The sequence below is a fragment of the Schistocerca piceifrons genome, chromosome 5 (assembly GCF_021461385.2).
Source record: "Schistocerca piceifrons isolate TAMUIC-IGC-003096 chromosome 5, iqSchPice1.1, whole genome shotgun sequence".
Classification (NCBI taxonomy): Eukaryota; Metazoa; Arthropoda; class Insecta; order Orthoptera; family Acrididae; genus Schistocerca; species Schistocerca piceifrons.
This window is the reverse complement of record NC_060142.1, coordinates 257,775,093-257,793,840: the sequence shown is the minus strand read 5'-3', so window position 1 is coordinate 257,793,840 and position 18,748 is coordinate 257,775,093. Positions and strand designations below refer to the sequence as shown.

The following is an 18,748-nucleotide window of genomic DNA, read 5'->3' as shown; positions in this document are numbered from 1 at the left end:
CCCTTTACTGCTTGCTCAATATACGACTGAATAACATTGGGGATAGGCTACAACACTGTCTCACTTCCTTCTCAACCACTGCTTCCCTTTCATGCTCCCCAACTCTTGTAACTGTCACTTGGTTTCTACACGAATTGTAAATAGTTTTTCCACTCCCTGTATTTTACGCCTGCCACTTTTAGAGTTTGAAAGAGAGTATTCCAGTCAATACTGTCAAAAGCTTCCTCTAAGTCAACAAATGCTATAAACGTAGGTTTGCTTTCCCTTAACTTATCTTGTATGAGAAGTCGTAGGGTCAGTATTGCCTCGTGTGTTCCTACACTTCTCCAGAATCCAAAAGTATCTTCCCTAAGGTCAGATTTTACCAGTTTTTCAATTCTTTTGTAAATGATTCGTATTATTATTTTGCAGCCATGACATATTAAATTGATAGTTCAGTAATTTTCACAACTGTCGGCACTGGCTTTCTTTGGAATTGGGATTATAATATTCTTATTGAAGTCTGAGGGTGTTTCACTTGTCTCTTACATCTTGTTCACCAGATGGAAGAGTTTTGTCATGGGTGGCTCTCCCAAGACCATCAGTAGTTTTAACAAAATGCTATCTACTCCCGGGGCCTTGTTTCAACTTAGGTTTTTCAATGCTCTGTCAAATTCTTCATGCAGTATTATATTTCCCATTACATCATCATACTTGTCCTCTTCCATTTCCATAATAATGCCGTCAAGTAAATCTCCCTTGTATAGATCCTCTACATACTCCCTCAAGCTTTCTTTGCTTAGGACTGGTTTTTCATCTGAGCTCTTGATATTCATACAGCTGCTTCTCTTTCCTACAAAGGTCTTTTTAATTTTCCTGTAGGCAGTATCTATCTTTCCCCTAGTGAAATACGCTTCTAAAACCCTACATCTGTCCTCTAGCCTTTCCTGCTTACCCCATTTTGCACTTCCACAACCCCAACACACAATAAAAGCAACTTCTGTTCTACCCATCACATAACTTACCAACAAAGAATGAGAAAGGAACTAACCCCCTAAAACACAATACGTAGCACAAAAAATAAACTGGTAATGTCCTTCAGTAAACTACACAAAGACAATCTGTGAGCAACATGACCATCAAAGGTAAACTAAAAATTTGGTCATAACCCTAGATATCAATGCGGTCTAAATGCAGGAATAGAACTAAAGTACAGGTTTGATGGAGGATTATTCAAACAGTCCAGACTCCATTCAAAAAGGTTCACCAGTACCACTCGTGTGACAGAGCTGCAGTATGCTGATGACAATGCCTCTCCAGCTCATTCAGCTGCAGAGTTGCAGCTGTCAGTTGATTCCTTCAGCAGGGCGTACGAACGATTTGGTCTCTCCATCAATATTCCAAAGACAAAGGTGATGGCGCAGCCAACTCCTGGCTCCTACGTTCCTGACTTCAGCATATCCATCTATGGTACACCCTTGGAACAAGTGGACCATTTCCTCTACCTGGGAAGCATACTGTCATCCAACTGCTCATCTGGAAAAGATGTGGAGAATAGATTACGTGCTGCACATGTAGCATTTGGTCGTCTTACAAAGCGTGTCTTCCTGAATAAAGACCTAACACTGTACACCAAACTGATGGTGTACAAAGCTGTAGTCATTTCCACCCTGCTATATGGTTGCGAAACCTGGACGTTATATCGCTGCAATCTGAAGAAACTAGAACGCTTCAACCAACAGAAGCTAAGATATATCATGGACCTGAAATGGGATGACTTCATATCCAACATGGCAGTTCTAGAGAAAGCAAAAATGCATAGCATGGAAGCTCTTATCATTGGGCATCAACTCAGATGGGTCGGACATGTCCAGCGGATGAAAAATGACAGACTTCCACGCCAAATGCTGTACAGCGAAGTGAGCACAGGTAAAAGGCCACGAGGTGCCTCTCTCAAACGTTATAAGGATCAGTACAAGAAAAATCTGAAAAACTTGAACATCGATCCGAGTAACTGGTCCACAATAGCAGAAGACCGAAGTCGCTGGCACTCAGTTACCTCAAATGCTCTTCAAAACTTTGAGCTGGAATGTCGAAGAATGGAGAATGACAAACGCCAGAAACGTAAACTCCTCCAGGCTCAGCCACGTCCTCCACCTTCCATCAGCTGTAATGTCTGGCCGCCTGTTCCACGCTAGGATTGGATTGCTAAGCCATCAACGACACTTCCACGCCTGAACCGTGACAAAGGAAATCTCAGGAGAGAAATGAAAACTCGGATACGAGTATCAGCCGACGACGATGAAATGCATAAGGTATCCTACGTACACATTGATCATTATTGGCTGTTCCTTCTCTCTCTCTCTCTCTCTCTCTCTCTCTCTTAAATTAAGGTGTTTTTAAGGGATCACTGCTTGTATTTATACAGTCTACATAAAAACCTTAAACAAGTAAACCAACCACAATTTCATATGCAGTAGGCTTCAACAAATTATTTTTAACATAAAACATGTAAACTTTAAAATATAAGAATACCTTACCTCACTATTAAAACATTTCTTTAATGAATCTGGAGTTTCTAGCATAAACACCCACTTGTGCAATGATACTGACTTGTAGATCATAGTATGAAAAAGTAATACTCAGTTTGAGCACAAATTTCATCTAACAATTTACAAAATTGTTGAGAAAAAATGTATGGAGATTTAATCACTTAATTATATAACACTTTACACTGCTTAAAAAAAACACGATAACAGCACTTTAAGTTTGGTCTTTTTTTAATTTTTTAGTTAACATGCTCATATTAAGGTGGGATAGCAGCATAAAATAATTTTCACTCAGTTCTTCAGACTCTTTTTTTTTTCTTGAACTTGCTTCTCAGTTTCGCTTATTTCCTCAATTTTTTCCCTCAGCTGTTTGACGAATTTTTGACTGACAACCAAGTGCAATATCTACAGTCTTCCTTGCTTTCTCTGATGACTCATCAGCAAATTTTTCTAGCTTTCCAGCACCAGTTTCTATAAACGTGCTCTCTTCTTCTTCTTCAATGATTCCAATTCTTATTTCAATTTTCTGTTTCTTTCAGAGACATCCCTCAGCTTCACGAATGACATGTCGAGCAATAGTAATTTTTGGAAGACATATAAAAATTAAGAAGGTTTTAAGGGTCCTTAAAATTTAGCAGCTGAAATAAGGACTTTTTAAGAATTTCACAAAGCATATGAACTCTGTATTAAACAGCTGCAAGGTATCAATTCCTATTATTTCAAATGGTTTCAATGCTTTTGGTAGTCCTTGCAATGGAATTGGTTGGTGACTAAGATCAACCAGTTGCACACAAGGCATGCAGTTCCTAACATATTGCTCGACATCCTGTTTCCTAGTCCTCCACCAAAACTTTTCAAACACTCATTGGTCAGTTGCTCTATAACTGCCACGACCTTGTCTCAAAACTTCGGCTCAGAATGCTGTGGTTATCACCATGTGTGGTCTGCACTTTGTTGTTCTGCACAGTAAGCCATTGTGCATCAAGAAGTGTCACTGCGAGATGAATATCTGACAGCCAGCATCAACTTTGCGCTCTTCCACTTGGCACCGCTGTTACCCAGTGCTTGCAGACCTGCAGTTTTCCTGCTTGTACAGGGTGGCCCAAAAAGGATGGTCACATTTTAAATAACTATAACTCCATCAGTTTTACAAATTAATTTTATTCAATTACGTAACTAAATGCTCCCAGGCACCCAATTACAAGAACTAACCACAAAAAATCATGTACGGAAAATGACTTCCGGAAGATGGTGTCCTTCCTCGGTGATGCATTCCACAAGTCTTTCCTCGAAATTTTCCATCACTTTCACTACTGTTTCTTCTTGAATTGCCATAATTTCCGCACTGATTGCCTCCTTCAGATCAATTAAGTTTCGGGGCTTCTTTACGTAGACTTTTGACTTTAGGTATCCCCAAAGAAAAAAATCACAGGCTGAGAGGTCAGGTGATCTCGCGGGCCAGTGGACATCTCCAAAACGCGAGATGATGTGGTGGGGGAACATCTGCCTTAAAACACACATGGAGTCATTGGTTGTGTGGGCCGTGGCCCCGTCCTGTTGAAACCAAATTCGATCTCGATTTACATGTAACTCTCGCAGTTTCGGCACCAAAAAGCTACGTAATGTTAACGTAACGTTTCGAGTTCACTGTGACTGTAGCGTTGTTCTCCTCAAAAAAATAAGGACCAACAATCCCCAATCTTGAAATTCCACACCAGACTGTTACCTTAGCACTATGAAGAGGCTTTTGGTGCAATTCTCTGGGATTATCTGCTGCCCAATACCTGCAGTTTTGTTTATTGACATAGCCGTCTAAATGGAAATGGGCTTCATCTGACATAAGAAGCACAACATCGTTATTAGAGTACAAAATGTCAAGCATTGATTCACAAAATCGTCTTCGCTGCTCAAAATCACGATCATACAGCTTTTGCGTGATCATAATTTTGTATGGGTGAAACTGTAACTCACGGCTTAAAATACGCTGCAACGAACTACGGCTGAGGCCTAAAGTTTGAGCACGACGCCTAGTGGAACGACGCGGGCTTTGCAGCACTGACGCTCTAACATCATCAATGTTCTGTGGAGTAACTGCCGTACGTGTACGCCCTGTAGATTTACCACTTTTGACAGACCCTGTTGTCCGGAATGCAGTCACCCAACGTGATATGGATCTGCGATCTGGAATGCGTCCATCACGCGCTACACCAAAACGTTGTCGAAACAATCGTTGCACAGTAATAAACGATTCATCATTTCTGAAAAACTGTTCCACAGCAAAAACACGATGCTCGACCGTCCACTGCGCCATCTCGTGGCGAACTGGGTGTAATGGCCGACTTGCAGACGGCCGGCAGTGGTCCCCCCTCCTCACCTTTCAATGGTACTACGCAGTTCAAATCCGACCATCCTTTTTGGGCCACCCAGTACTATCCCTGATTTGTGCATCTTCTTGTAATCAATTTTGCTTAACTTTGGCATAAATGTATAAGCCCCTATACAATTTTGTAACAGAGTGTCAAATATGAATATAGGAAAGAGAATTTTTTACATTAAAATACATTGACCTGTTTACATCACTGATTCAGGTTCAGTTTAAATGGATATCGCAGTTAATGGTCATATGGGTGATCCCACTGGAAGGGTCTTGTAATCCTATCAAACACTTAAATGCAGGTTAATCCATCACTACTTTAAACTTTTGACCATACGAATTACAACAGAAGTAAGAAGTGCCCATAGGTAAATGTTAACATTTCCGTATCCATAGTGGAATAATCTTGTTCTGCTTTGTTCAGTTATCTGGATGTGTACGCTACTGATGTCCTTGTTATCGATACTCTGGCTGAGAACGCATTCCACTGCCACACTGCTTGCATAACAGGACAAAACGAATTCTTTTTTGACTCGGAAAATACTAAAACTGGATTTGATATCAGTGTCTGGTTCAAGGCATCAAACGCTATCTGACATTTGGTAGACCATTCAAATTTTGCTTCTTTCTTTAATACGCAGTTTAGAGGGTTGTCAAAATTCTTTACAAATTTCCTATAATAATTATAAAGGCCTAAAACTGATTGCAACTGTTTAGCTGTCTGTGGTGGCAAGAAGTTACAAACTTCTGATTGGTTCTTATAGCTTCTTGTCTGGTCACATGCCCAAGACATTTGCTGCAAAATGACATTTATCAATAATAATCATTAGTCATGCTGTTTGCAGTCTCTTGAACACCTCTTCCATTTGTTGTACATATTCCACCATGTCCTTCGAAAACACTACGATGTTGTGCAGATGGACCGTGCATTGTTTCCATGCATCATATCCACTTTAAGCCCCTAAGTATGTTATGCAACAGTCTTTGAAAACTAGCTGATGCATTTTTTATTCTGAACAGCATTCGATGGTACTGGTAATGGCACTAAGGGCTGGTAAAAGGGTTTTCAGCTAGTCCTCTATTGCTACAGCTAAATGATGATATCCACTCCTTAATTTCACTGCGGAAAAATATATGCACTGACCCAAGATGTTCAGAGTCTCTATTATGTTCGGTATGGGATACGCATCAGTGACAGCTCTTGCAATGAGGAACTGGCAATCAAAGCAAGATTCGTGTTTCTTAGTGCCACCTGGTGATTTCTTTGGAAACAGGACGGCAAATGCATCCCATGGGCTGTCACCATATCCATTAATCTTATAAGCCAGCTGCTGATCAATAAATCCTTCCATTAATAGATGGATACATGTCTGGACCTTGTACAGTTTCCTGTATACAGGACTGTCGTTCTCCGTTAATATCCTGGGCTGCATGACCAGCACCACTGGAAACAGAGCATTTGGATTAAATAAATACATAAACTGCAGTAAAATGTTTTCCATTGCTTTCTTAATGTATCCTTGTAAATGCTTTAATTTCTCACAAGATGGAGGCACAACGACAGTTTGCTTGTGACAAAGTTCCTCACTTGACCTACGTACATCATCCTTCTCCATGACATCTAAATTAGCAAGCACCAACTGGTTAGCTGCAACACAGAATCTACCTGCAAGAGTCACAGTATTTGTGCTTGCTGGGCTATGTCAATGACGTTATCCTTCCTTGGAGGTGACCAAATATGCCCTAGTTTTCTAAGTTTGTCAGTGCTCTTGATCGGTTCAGCATTTCACAACTTTGCCTTTCAGACACACTTTTCTGCTGTGTCAGGAACTGAATAGTTACCCTTGCACCCGATTTGAGCTTTCTTGTCACACTTTGCACAATCACCATTATGACACTATCCCTCAGGTGCCATAATGTCATTTTGCTGCATTGCTTGCTTGAGCACTCAGCCCTTTAAAGGTGTCACAATAGCTTCTGTATTTGCTGCTATTTCTCTCTTACTGGCATTCCATCTGGGTCACTGACTCATTCTGGCATTGTCCAGGGAGAATTTTAACATTTTTTTAATATCCGCCCAGAATATTATGTTTCTATCAGGAAATATATTGAGAGTTCATTTTATGGTTACAGTGGTTCTGATGGCTAACAGAAAAATAAAGGGTGGTTACAATAAAACTTTCGCTACTTAGGCCAGTCTGGTTGGAAAACTATTTACCTTACAGGTAGCCAACTTTATAGGAATGATGTCAAGTATTTGCATTGTTAGTAGTGTTAATGTCATGACTTGCCGTAAAGTGTGGGTATTGGTACGGCAATGTTTGGTTGATACAAACATCAGTGTGCATCACAGTAGCAGACAACCAACATGGGTCTGGACAAGATGAGCAGTTTTACCATAATAACAGCAATGGTCCTGCTGCTCTTTGTGAGTATCAATGCATTAAAGAGTACAGAGAGGTCTTCTTTCTACATTGGAGTTAAAGAACGTGACATGGAAGACCAGTTCTGCCACAAACTGCTGAAGAAGTTACTGTTGTCATGGCCGAGAATGCAGGACGTAAAGTGCGATATTCGAGCAGTGCATGGGCAATTCGAGAAGTGCTGTAAACAATTGTGAAACGGTATCTCTAGTGCCATTCCAGGCTGTTTTGGATCCAGATGGTCATCACATGAAGCAACATTTGTAACCTGGAATGTAAACATGGTTAGCTATTAACAAATGTTACTTCCTCATGTGGAAGTTAAACCATGTGGCTTTCAATGTTTGTTCTTTATTTCTCTTCTGCATGCCCTTACAGGTGTTTCCACAAAGTTTCATTTCTCATATGGGCCTCTCAAGAAGTGAAAGTTTAATTATAACCACCCTGCCTACAGACAATATCTAAAACAAATTTTGGACTAATGGTTTAATGAAAACAGTAGAAGAGTTAGTTGCGGAAAATACTTGTAATGTTGTGCACGAACTGACCTCTCATTTATGTCTCACAAATGTTTGATGGAATTCATGTCGGGTGATTTGGCTGACCAAATCATTCGCCTGAACTGTCGAGAATGTTCTTCAAACCAATCACACACAATTGTGGCCCGGTGACATGGTGCATAAAAATTCCATCATTGTTTGGGAACATGTACTCCTTGGAAGGTGCAAATCGTCTCCAAGTAGCTGAAGATAACCATTTCCAGTCAGTGATCCTTGTAAACACGGCCCACATCATTATGGAGCCGTAAACACGGCCCACATCATTATGGAGCCGTAAACACGGCCCACATCATTATGGAGCCGTATCCAGGCAGTATGGAGCCTTGTTGACAACTTGGGTCCATGATTTCATGGGATCTGCACCAATCTCAAATCTTACTATCAGCTCTTACCAACCGAAATAGGGACTCATTTGATCAAACCACAGTTTTCCAGTCATACAGGGTCCAACTGATACGGCCACAAGCCCAGGAGAGGCACTTCAGGTGATGTTTTGCTGTTAGCAAAGGCACTCGCGTCTGTAATTTGCTGCCATAGCCCATTAACGCCAAATTTCACTGCAATGTCCCAAATAATACATTTGTCATACATCCCAGATTGATTTCTATGGTTATTTCATGCAGTGTTGTTTGTCTGTTAGCACCGACAACTCTACATAAATGCTGCTGCTCTTGGTCGTTAAGTGAAGGCAATCAGGCACTGTGTTGTCTGTGGTTAGAGGTAATGCCTGAAATTTTATATTTTTGGCAGAATCCTGACACTGTGGGATCTCAGAATACTGAATTCCCAAATGATTTCTGAAATGGAGCATCCCATGCATCTACCTCCAAATACCATTCTGCATTCAAAATCTGTTAATTCCCATCATGCAGCCGCAATCACGTCAGAAAGCTCTTCACACGAATCATCTTGAGTGCAAATGACAACTCTGCCAATGCACTTCCCTTTTATAACTTATGTATGAGATACTACCGCCATCTGTATATGTGCACAATGCTATCCCATGTCGCCTCCGTGTACAGGGAAACAGTTAATTGCTTTGGAGAAAAAATGCCTGGGAAGTAACTGTTAACACTGGTCAACAGCCATAGAGTGTCGTGTGTGATGCATCAGTCTTGATGTATATTTGGTTGTAGAATCAAAATGTACTCTTAGAAATGTGGTCTAATTTAAGGTTTCAGAATATTTAGAAATCTACATATTATTTTTCTACTTTTCCATTCAATTCTGTTATTTTATTTCTCTATACATTCAAAATATAAAAAGTGTCACTGTGAAATTAAATTATTACTAAGTTTAAGAGCAGTTTATTTGGAGAGATGAGATGATGATGCTTTCCTTTTGTGGGGTGTCATCTGTATCGCTATTTTTTCTTTATATATATATATATATATATGAAGGAAACATTCCACGTAGGAAATATATATTTGTAGTCTTTAAATATGTCTGCTTGTGCCTGTATATGTGTGGATGGATGTGTGTGTGTGTGCGCGAGTGTATACCCGTCCTTTTTTCCCCCTAAGGTAAGTCTTTCCGCTCCCGGGATTGGAATGACTCCTTACCCTCTCCCTTAAAACCCACATCCTTTCGTCTTTCCCTCTTTCCTGATGAGGCAACAGTTTGTTGCGAAAGCTTCAATTTTGTGTGTATGTTTGTGTTTGTTTGTGTGTCTGTCGACCTGCCAGCACAAAAACAAAGATGAGGTGACTTACCGAACAAAAGCGCTGGCAGGTCGATAGACACACAAACAAACACAAACATACACACAAAATTCAAGCTTTCGCAACAAACTGTTGCCTCATCAGGAAAGAGGGAAGGAGAGGGGAAGACGAAAGGAAGTGGGTTTTAAAGGAGAGGGTAAGGAGTCATTCCAATCCCGGGAGCGGAAAGACTTACCTTAGGGGGAAAAAAGGACAGGTATACACTCGCACACACGCACATATCCATCCACACATACAGACACAAGCAGACATATTTAAAGACGTCTGCTTGTGTCTGTATGTGTGGATGGATATGTGCGTGTGTGCGAGTGTATACCTGTCCTTTTTTCCCCCTAAGGTAAGTCTTTCCGCTCCCGGGATTGGAATGACTCCTTACCCTCTCCTTTAAAACCCACTTCCTTTCGTCTTCCCCTCTCCTTCCCTCTTTCCTGATGAGGCAACAGTTTGTTGCGAAAGCTGTGCAGTGATGAATGAAAGACGGTTAAGAAAGTCAATTATAAATAGTGCATTGCAGGAAATAACACAAAATGCCAAAAACTGCAGATGTGAAATGAAGCCTGTCAACATCAGCCACTGATAGCAAGAGGGGAAGGTGCAGACTATGTAAACAAACACCGTAAGTAGCTTACAGACCAACTTCATTAAAAAAGTTTTTAACTGAAAATAAATGTACAAGCATATGTATCCAATTTACAGTATACCACAGAAGATGCTTTATAAACAAAAGCAAAACGCGTCTGGTAAAATAATTGTCAGGTGACTAGGGCCTCCCATCAGGTAGACCGTTCGCCGGGGGCAAGCCTGTAATTCTTTTAAATTACATTGCAGTCAGCTCAAGACAGATAACCTATAATAACAGATAACTTTAGCATTTGACCACCTATTGTGATTTACAAGCTGTTGCACTAGTTACAGGTTGCACAAAATAATGATGTTTTCTGTGTTTCTGGGGCAACAAACAGAAATACAATATCAAGGAATAGCCTGTTAGACAAAGGGATGCTGCGGGAAAGGAAAATGTCAATAAACCACTAGCTATGCTTAGTGAAGTCATACTGCCTCCTCTTCATATTAAGTTAACCCTAAAGAAGAATTCTGCAAACCCTCCTGATAAACAGGGTGTGGCTTTCAACCACTGAACAAAAGAAGTATTTGGAAAGTAAGGTACGATTTGGTTCGAAATGGAACCTCCTGTGAAAATCCGATGGAACTTTACACAGATGTGTTGGGCAGTGTCTTTAGTGTGCCAGTTGATTACTTCACATTGCTCTTTCCAGTTCAGAGCACAAGTGATCACGTAGAAATTCCTAAAACAACAGTGTCTCCCTCCAAGTATGTGAACCTATTGAGATATTTCACCTGAAGCTATGCAAACCACATAACATAAATGTAATGCATTTCTTTCTTCAAGACAATTCTCAGCCGCATTCTGGACAATTCTCAGCCGCATTCTGCAGGGGCAATGAAGACACTCCTGCAGTATTTTCAATGGGAAGTTTTTGATCACCCATCTCTGCTCATATGAACTGCTGGCTTCGAAGACCACATTTTGGCACAAACAGTGAAAGGCAGCCCAGCATAGAGAATTGGCAGAAAGCACAGGTGGCTGCTTTCCCTGGCAAGGTACTGGAAAGTTTGTACAACGCTGCGACAAATGTCCAAGTTGGAGCGGCAACTATTTAGAAAGGTAGCTGGAAGGAGTGGCTAACTGTTGCGAAAAAGTTTTTGATTTTCACTGTGGTTTCCATTTTGCATCCAATCATACCTTATTTTCCGAACAGCCCTCATATTTTTTTCCAAGATCAATGAGGCTAAGTTGAAATGTGTGTTTATTGGACAACAAATCAGAAAACTGGTGATCAATGAAACCTTTGATGCTAAACTCACAGATGTAGAGTTACATGGTTGTACTCCTTTCAAAGCTATTGTTCATGGTTTTCAGAATACCAGAGGGCAAATGAATGTTTCCATAGTGACTGAACTAAAAAAGGTGTGTGTGTGTGTGTGTGTGTGTGTGTGTGAGAGAGAGAGAGAGAGAGAGAGAGAGAGAGAGAGAGAGAGTTTATAATGTTGCAAATTGATCCTTGATCTTTTTCCAAATACAAAACTTTTGTGCTGCTAGTGATGAACAGAGTCAATGTTCCCATCAAGACATTCTTACCAAGTAATATTGCTATGAGGGTGCTGAGCTCCCTCGTTGGTGAGTGGTTACAGTCGATTTTCATTTAGAGATACTGATGGCATCTCGCAAAATAAAAGCATCCCATTTCTCCAAATGAAGTGATATTAAACTGCAATAAATGAACAGTTTTAATTGTGATCATTGTTTTGATGATATAAGCGAAATTTTTATATAATACGGCAATTGTTTTAATGTTCTATGAGAGTCTTAGAATAAGTTTAGGGTTGCAGGAATCATACTCTGGATTTGTTAATGTTTGCTACACATTGCAAATAAAAGCGATATGATTTTATTATTACTTTGTTTTTCAGAAATGTGATATGTAAGAAATCTTGTTGCATCTCTGAATTAAGCACAAAAAACCACACAAATTCACACCCTTAGAAACCCTATGCAAAAAAAAAAAAAAAAAAAAAAAAAAAAAAAAAAAAAAAAAAAAAAAAAAAAAAAAGTTGCAATTTGTTGATCTGTGTAATAAAAACCTTGATGAGTATTAGGGATACCTTGACATAATATTGTTATTTGGACTTTGTAAGATCTCTTGATCTTTGAATTTTACTGTTTTATAGTCACTATCCAGTACCTTGAAGTATATTTGATCCATGACAACATAAATTTTACACCGTACTTCCTGTCTTTTACAATTGTGACACATTGCTAAGAACCAATGAACAATGGAAATCAGAGAAAAGATGCTTTAAGTAGCAGCTAATATTCTTTATTAGTAATATTTTTACAGGAGGATGTGTGTACCTAACAGGTTAAGTGCGCCTCCAACAGGACATAGTAATTTGTGACTAATGAAAAACTAAAACGGTGTGCCTCAACAGAAACCAAATTTATGAGTAAGGTAAGAAATACGCTCGCATAAAGCTTTGCTTTTGATTAAGATTACCATTTGTACAATAAAACAAACATTGCTATACTATACTGAGCATACCGTGAAGTTCTGCATTTTTCATCTCCAGAGATACAGCCACCTTATAGTACACAAGCCAACAGTATACTTTGTGAATTGTGCAACCATTTAAGCCATAGAAATAAGATGCTGCTTCTATACTATCCAAGATGTGTTTAAAAAAGGGTTGCATATCACAAGTAATAAAATGCACCTAAAAAGGAGAAAAGTCATTTCATGAGAATGCACAGAACTCACATAGAAGTAAGAAACAAGAATGTAACACTATATTTACAAATAAAGATGGTGAAAATTGATGTAGCCACACCAACTGGCATCATTATGTTCTTCATTCAATAGGCAAAGTAGAAAAGAATAATTCATTATATTTTATTTGTGACATGTTCAACATTATAGCTGGCTATAATTCAAGATATTACTAAAACTCTACAACACTGTATGCTTCAAATACACAGAACAATTCAATGAAATGAGAATAAGTGAACTATAGCATTGTTGTGGAACAGTACAAATGATATAAATCTTGTTTTGTAACTTTGTGAAGATGGTAGAAGAGAGAAATTAATAATGTTCACAAATGAGGGTCTAGTAACATTACCTGATGGAAGACTGACTAATATGATAATGAGAAAAACTGCATGCATCCATTCATGAGCACCTGAATTACAAATAGCTGATCCCTTGGAGAGACTAAATATCACAATGGCAAATGGTATAATTTGGCTTATCATGTCGCCAGGATGTTACTGGGCTGTGTAGTGGCCATAAGTATGATAGCCACGTGCAGAATGGGCAAGATGTATAACATCAGTTCATTTAAATGCAATCATATCTTGGGTGCGCAGCACATGGAACAGTTCACTTTCGAGCTTGTGAAAGGGCCGGGATTTTAACATGCCACCTTATCAAAGATGTACAGTGAGTAGATGGAATCAGGGAAAACTTGCCACAAGTGTTAACTGCTGTGGAACCAATTTGTTCATATCAACAGTTGCTGATGAATATTGCAGTTTGTAACAGTGAATGTACAATGCAAATCATTCAACAATTCTTTGCTCAACAACAACCACCCCCACTGCCACTACTAATACCACATCTGAAACAACTGCTGAACAGTCATACCAGCCCAAACAATCTACTCATTAGGGACAAAGAAGATACTACCCCCACACAGATATCTCTACTCTCCATGCATCACAGGGCACAGATATAAGCATGACTGCAGGACCATTCAATGCTTAAAGTACAGAAAGGAGGTCGCCTAAATGGCACGTATTTGTACACATTAAAGACAAATGTAAAAAAACCACAAGGGGCTGCATCCTAAGAGCCAAAAGGGTGATGGGAATATACTTATATGGGAGATGTGTTGTTATGGGAGGGGGAATGAGCCCCTCAATATATATCTCGGGATGTTGGTCATTGGCCATTGATACAAAAACCTACTGACTGACCATGTGAATCTGTTTATTCACCTATACAACTACATGTGCACTATGTACTACCTTCAGGGAGTTAATGCATTGCTGCACGACACTATCAATGACTACCAAATTGTGGGAATGTGTTTGGGAAAACAGACTATGGATATTAGGCCACTCAGATCCTTTGAGCTCAATCGTATTGAGGATATTTGGAATGTTTTTGATCAGTGATAAAAACTCTATGAACTGTGGATGGCAGCTGAGCAGTCACAATTTAGTACAGTTTCCCAGCATTTTTAGTATCTCATGCAAAGAAGAAAGATTAAGATTTATCTTCCATTGACAACAGAGGTATCATAAATTTGGCATCTTATGGAACGCAATCCATGATGTAGCTGCCTTCATATGGGCATAAGGAATTGCTTGCTGCTACTAAGTAGGTGTGGGTGATTCAATTGCTCAAGTGTATGTGCCGGGCATAAAAAAAAAAGAGCATCGTAAGGTCAGTGCAGTTTATGGAACACTGAACAGGTCATTATTTTCTAGCTAATTATAGATCAGAATGTATCACTGAAAAAACCTGGATGGAATAATAACAATATCATGAAAAGAACAGATTGCTACTCCTCACCATATAAAAGAGACACTGGCCTCAGCAGCCTCCCCCTCTCTCTCTCTCTCTCTCTCTCTCTCTCTCTCTCTCTCTCTCTCTCTGTGTGTGTGTGTGTGTGTGTGTGTGTGTGTGTGTGTGTGTGTGTGTGTGTGTGGGGGGGGGGGGGGGGGGGGTCATTCGGATGAAAGCCTTTTAGGCTAAAAGGTTACTTGTTTGACAGTCTTTTTGTCGCACCTACCTGTGACTCAGCATCTCCACTCTATAGTGAGTAGCAAATCTATCCTTTTCACAGTGCTTTCAGTATTTCATACAATGCAACCAATAAGTGTCAAGTATTTAGAAATAATCCCTAGTCAGGTGCCTGCAGATGCAAGTGTGTTGTGCTGTACTTCACTTATTATGTGCTTTATATCACATGCGGTAATGATACTTCTCCTTTGGGGGGAAGATTCACGAACAAGTATGCAGTATGGACATGACCAAGTGCCTCACATCATCTTACGCCAAACAGTTTATGAACTTCTGACGAAAATCTGCCTAGCCACTTAACATCACAATACTCTTTTCTGTTTTAGGTTCATTGATTATAACTTCATGGTCCGGATGCATGGATAAGACATAATTCCTCATTCCTCCACAACCACTACAACTTCTCTTCATCTGCTTCATCTGGTACTCCTAAGTCCTACTTGCTCGCAACCTGGGTATTGATGTCCCCTCCTCAATGGCATTCTACAATCCTCTGTCCATATCAAACCCTGTAGCCATCAACAGTAACTGATTTCTAACAGTTGTTTACCTTTCTACACTATAAGTCTCCAACACAGTCTGGCCACTTACGAATCTGCTGTGACAAGCAACTGCTTGCCCAGTATGCCGAAGGTTCAGAAAGGTGTCCACTATTCAGCAATACATATTTTCAATAACATGCCAGCAGCTATAATAAGTTTAACTAATAATAAAGTTCAGTTTGAGGAGAGCCTAAAGGAATTATTAACAGGCAACTACTCCTACTCCATCCATGAATTTCTTAGCAGAACCGCCTGATGCACTTATGTTATTGGTAACATCACATAATGTAAATATTATGTAGAATCTGACTTCAGTACAAATTTCATGCAGTAATGCGATCATTGCAAATACGTGCTGTAAAACATATTTTATATATTTATTTTATTTGATTATTTGTGGCTACGATAGGCTAACTATTATCACATGAACCTCAGTGTACTGAACATTTAATATTTGGTGACAAGTTCGATATATTTTTAAATGTGAATACACTTAAGATTCTTTTTTTAAAGGTACATTAGCATATCTGTTCTTACTTTGTAAATATTTTTGTGTATTTCTGTTTTCTGACATGTTTCACATCCCAGAAGATCTCCTCACTACTGATAAATTGGAATGAAAATACATCTACTCTAATCATAAACAGTCATACGGATTCATCCTCTGTTGCTTGTAGCATCAGTTTAGCATTGCTTATTTATGACTAAAATAGCAATTCCTTTAATACCCTGTTTAATTCCTATTGCCAATTTTCTTACTTCATCATTAGTGTAACTTAATAACAGAAAATTTATAGTGAAAGTCAATTCTGGTCTACTAGCTTGCTTAATGTCATTCTTATGTACAGGTCTTTAAATATGTCTGCTTGTGTCTGTATGTGTGGATGGATATGTGCGTGTGTGCGAGTGTATACCTGTCCTTTTTTCCCCCTAAGGTAAGTCTTTCCGCTCCCGGGATTGGAATGACTCCTTACCCTCTCCCTAAAACCCACTTCCTATCGTCTTCCCCTCTCCTTCCCTCTTTCCTGATGAGGCAACAGTTTGTTGCGAAAGCTTGAATTTTGTGTGTATGTTTGTGTGTCTATCGACCTGCCAGCGCTTTTGTTCGGTAAGTCACCTCATCTTTGTTTTTATATATAATTATGTACAGGTAGCATAGATAAAGTGTCTGGGATTACATTTTGTGAGCCTTTAACACATTGCAGTCGGGCCACAGATACTACTGCAATCCCTCAGAAGTCGTAGACTTTTGCGCCTTTTTTACATGGCTCCTGACCAAAAGGTAATGAAGGAAAGCAAAACCTTTTAACTGATGTGTGTGTTATCATCGTATATCTAAACATTTGTTTAAAGTTTTTTGTAAGATATCATATATTTACAGAATTATTATATTTTGAAAATTAGATGATTCAGAGGTAGAAAAAAAGTTTGAAATTGCAAGAAATCAGAATTTATTATAAAATAAATGTACAAAATTATTTCATTGAATTTTTACAACTCTTTTCATTGAGTAAAATTTGTCTTTGTGTGATATTGCTTGAAACAGTCAGGTAGACACAATCCTACATTACATTCTTCACACCACCATCTCGTCTCCCTTCTCACTCGTTTGCCAGTACTCCGTGCGCCCTTCTCAGAGCAAACAATGCAATATCTTGATGCATATTTCTTGCTTGTTGTCGATGGGACGTGAGTGGGGAAATGCCTTGCTGTTAGCCTGTTTGCTGCTGAACCCTGCTTTTCATTTTCGTTGAAAACTTCGCCGGATTTCTCCAGTATTTGTTTTCTCAGGTTCACCATAAAAGTAAACAAGCTGGTTCGTTTGTGAGAGACAGGCCGTAGTTTCTTGTACAGAATGTATGAATTGACCACGCACATCATAAATACATGAAAAAATACCTTTTTCCACCATTTCATTGTTCGTCGTTGAAAATAATAGTAGGTCACCAGCTGATCTCCATGATCAACACCAGTTTTATTTTTATTATAATCAAGTATGAGATCAGGCTTCAGTTTTTCTACCATTCCAGCCTTGGATTTTGTCTTAGTAACACTACTTGTCATTCTATGTCTGGTAGAAAGGGCAAACACATCCCTAGTATCTTTCCAGTGAAGTGCTAGCACGGAATTTTTTTCTCTTGAATACGATTTCACCTCTTCTTAGTTTATTCTGTTTGAATTCCTGTGGTAGGCCTCTTCTGTTTCTCATTACTGTGCCAACAGCAGATGTGCCCTCATCAGCCAACTTTTCAAATAATTTTACAGAAGTATAAAAGCGGTCCATGTACAATGTATGACCCTTACGTAGATAACTGTTGCACAAACGTAGCACCACTGAATCTGCACTGTTGTCTTTTTCACCTGCACCGGTGTACACTTCACAGTTCAAAACATATCCTGTTGCTGAATCACTTAGAATGAAAAATTTTATACCATACCTGCTCGGTTTGTTCTTGATATATACTCGAAATCGAATTCTCCCTCTGAATGGACATAAACCTTCATCAACTGTGAGATTCTCGCCAGGAGAAAAACTGTTCTTGCTTTTCAGTACAAAGTTATCAAAAAAAGGTCGGATTTTGTGTATAGGATCATGGTTTGGTTGACCCCTTCGTACATAATTGTCGTTGTTATTTACGTGAAGCATAAAGTAAATTGACCTAAATCTGTCTCTTTTCATGATTTTTGCAGGTAAGGAGGAATCTAGCATTAGGTCATTGCTCCAATAGTCCGTAATATTTGGTTTGTGTACAAGGCACATGTGAATAATTATAGCAAAAAACTGATACATCTCATGTAGCTTCAAAGCAGACCAATTGGCCCAAAGCGACCTGGAAGTTATTTTATTTTGCATCCGCAATTTGGAAATTGTTGCTGCAGCGTAGTGGTTTGTTTCTGTCTTTATATTTTTGATGACATTTGCGTCAATAAAGATGCTCCAACAGTCAAATTCAGTGCTTTCGGCGCTCAAAGGTGCCAAGACATTACTTACGCCTTCAAAGAGCGGTAATTGTTGTAGGACATCGTCATTTACCCATTCAACAACGTTGTTTTGGGACTGCTGTTGTTGTATTCTGCCTCTGCCTTTTTGAATGGGAGCTTCACACTCTTCTAATACGTCTGATGGCTCATTTTCATTTTCGGACCACTTGTTGTTACCTTCGAAATAAATGACATAAGTCAGTGAAACTGCCGAGATTATAATTGTGATTC

At 39.3% G+C, this 18,748-nt stretch overlaps 1 protein-coding gene across 1 annotated transcript in view; it reads right to left on the bottom strand.

Annotated features, from left to right (window-relative positions):
- LOC124798432 overlaps positions 1–18,748 on the bottom strand; it is a 292,118-nt gene that overhangs the window by 98,729 nt on the left and 174,641 nt on the right. Inside the window, exon 11 of the mRNA XM_047261841.1 lies at positions 12,729–12,900. Within this exon, the coding sequence (XP_047117797.1) occupies positions 12,729–12,900 (172 nt within the window). The remainder of the gene's footprint in view (positions 1–12,728; positions 12,901–18,748) is intronic.